General features: G+C 30.8%; 1 protein-coding gene across 1 annotated transcript in view; it reads right to left on the bottom strand.

The window, feature by feature from the left end:
- LOC106511306 (myosin-6) overlaps window positions 1-2,281 on the bottom strand; it is a gene marked incomplete at both ends in the record, with an annotated part of 11,072 nt that overhangs the window by 7,668 nt on the left and 1,123 nt on the right. Inside the window, 1 exon segment of the mRNA XM_014000057.1 lies at window positions 450-536. Within this exon segment, the coding sequence (XP_013855511.1) occupies window positions 450-536 (87 nt within the window).

The following is a 2,281-nucleotide window of genomic DNA, read 5'->3' on the forward strand; positions in this document are numbered from 1 at the left end:
CTTCTGTTGTCATTGATTTAATGTTCGGCCGGGTTTTGCTGTGTTTCTCTGAGTTCCTAGGTTAAAAAACCCGAACATCTTGTTTCAGCCACTACCCAACAAATGGTAAAATAAATAAATACTTGCAGAGGATGTTTAATCAAGTTGTCTTTTTAATATCTTTCTATAACAAATGTTGGAGATTGGTTTGACCCAAGGATGCAAAGAACCCTGAATGTATTGGTCAATAAAGCCTTTGAAATCTGTGAACAGCACTGAGGCAGCAACCTTTATTAAACTAACACTTGTGCCATTTTCAAAACGTTTGGTCACAAATGTAGTAGAATCTTGACACCATCCAGTCAACCTGAAGAAGCTGGAAACAATAAGAATCCCACAGAAGTGGATSTGGTGTTTCTGTTATAAGCTAGTGGACTGTATGTTCCTGTGTGTTGTAAATTAGAACTCACATCTTCTGCTTGCATCAACAGTTGYGTTTTCTCCTTGGTCAGTTGGTTCACCTTCTCCTCCTCAATCTGCAGGTCCTCAATGGCCTGCTGTTAGGAAGCAACACAAAGTATCAGGTTAGACTTGTTCCATCATCTCTGATCCCATCACATGGGTAGTTGTTACAAAGTTATTTTCTATTTGATCTCACAGACTCAGATTCTTTTCWTTTCTTGCATTTAAATAAACACAGAATACAGTGATTGTTTTTGAACACAACATTTAGCAAGATATACAGTAGTTATATACTTTTACAATTACATACATCCTGTACAACTTATCAGTAGATGGACAAATAAATTGTTAAAGTAAAAAAAGATTCAGTAAGCTGGTTGCATGTGTGCACATCCTTAAACTAATTCTTTGTTGAAGCACATTTTTTGATCTTTTTAAAATTAAGCCTATTGGCATGTTATACTTTGACTTGATAATATTAATGCACTCGTCTTTACATGAGTAAATCTTTATAGAAATAAGTATAGTACCCATACACATGTATACACTTTGCATCAACATTTTCTGTACGTGCATATATATTTATACATATAAACATACATACACCCCCTATCAAACATTTAAGACCAGTTGAAAAATGGCAAGAATTCACATTTTTGTACTGTTGGATCAATGCAAGAAGAAGAAATTAAAATGAAACAAAATAAATACAAAATAAAAAAATGAGTAAGTATTTTGTTGAACYCAACCYTTAAACTGAAATAGGCTGTTCATCAGCTGARAAAATGTTTAAGACCACAACGTTTAGCTTAGACTAAATTTATGTTTCCAGTTTAATGACYTGAGCCTGTGCTTCTCCTCTTCATTGGCTGCTGTTTCAGTAAGTTTTACACATTYCACAATGTCAACTGTAGAAAAAAATACTTCCAAAACCTGGTACAATTTCTGGAACCAAGGTTTGTTTCAAAATCAAAATAGGGTGAAAAATGTTTTAAAAAAGTACAAAAAGTGTTTTCATTGCATGATTCATTAAAAATAGTACATTAAATTATTTATTTATTCACATTGACTAAGATTGTAACTAAATTAAATATTTTATTACTTTTAAATATGGCAAATCTGTATTACTCACTGTTTTTAAATTCATCATACAACTATTGTGGGATGTAAACTGATAAATTCAGTTTAGAGCATGTTTATCAATGTGTGGATGTATTTAAAAACTTAAACATTAGTTTATAATGACAATTATTAGTTTAATAGCAAGTAGTTTTGGTTAATTAATTAACCATTGTTCCATTAATGTTTGCTTTTTGTGGTGTAAAAAAAACTAATAATGTCCTGAAATATTTGTTGATTTCTAAACATTCAGTCTTGGTTGTTTCGAAACATCACTTAGAGCCTTCGAACAATCCAACAGAGCAAATGTGAATTCTTGCTATTTTTAAACTGGTCTTAAAATTTCGATCAGAAGATGATTTATATAAACATTTATACATACATAAATACACACACACACACACCTAAATATCTCCATATAGCAAAAAAACAAAAACAAATATAAATAATGGACACATCATAATTAAATGAGAGTTTTATTTCTCTCCTTAAACTTTTTATATTTGGACATTTGAATGCCACACTGAAACTGTTCCTTTGTTTAATCCATTAGTGGAAATAAAAAACTGTTTGCTAATTGTATGAACAATATTTAATTTAAAATTGAACTGTCTTCTTAAATGATAACTGCCTTCCCTTTCAGCAAATTCTGAATTATTTGATTTTTGCTTTAAATGTGATTATAGTTTGTAAATAATAAGTTGGTATGGTTCCTATATCC

The sequence above is a fragment of the Austrofundulus limnaeus genome, unplaced genomic scaffold (assembly GCF_001266775.1).
Source record: "Austrofundulus limnaeus strain Quisiro unplaced genomic scaffold, Austrofundulus_limnaeus-1.0 Scaffold2666, whole genome shotgun sequence".
NCBI classification, from domain to species: domain Eukaryota; kingdom Metazoa; phylum Chordata; class Actinopteri; order Cyprinodontiformes; family Rivulidae; genus Austrofundulus; species Austrofundulus limnaeus.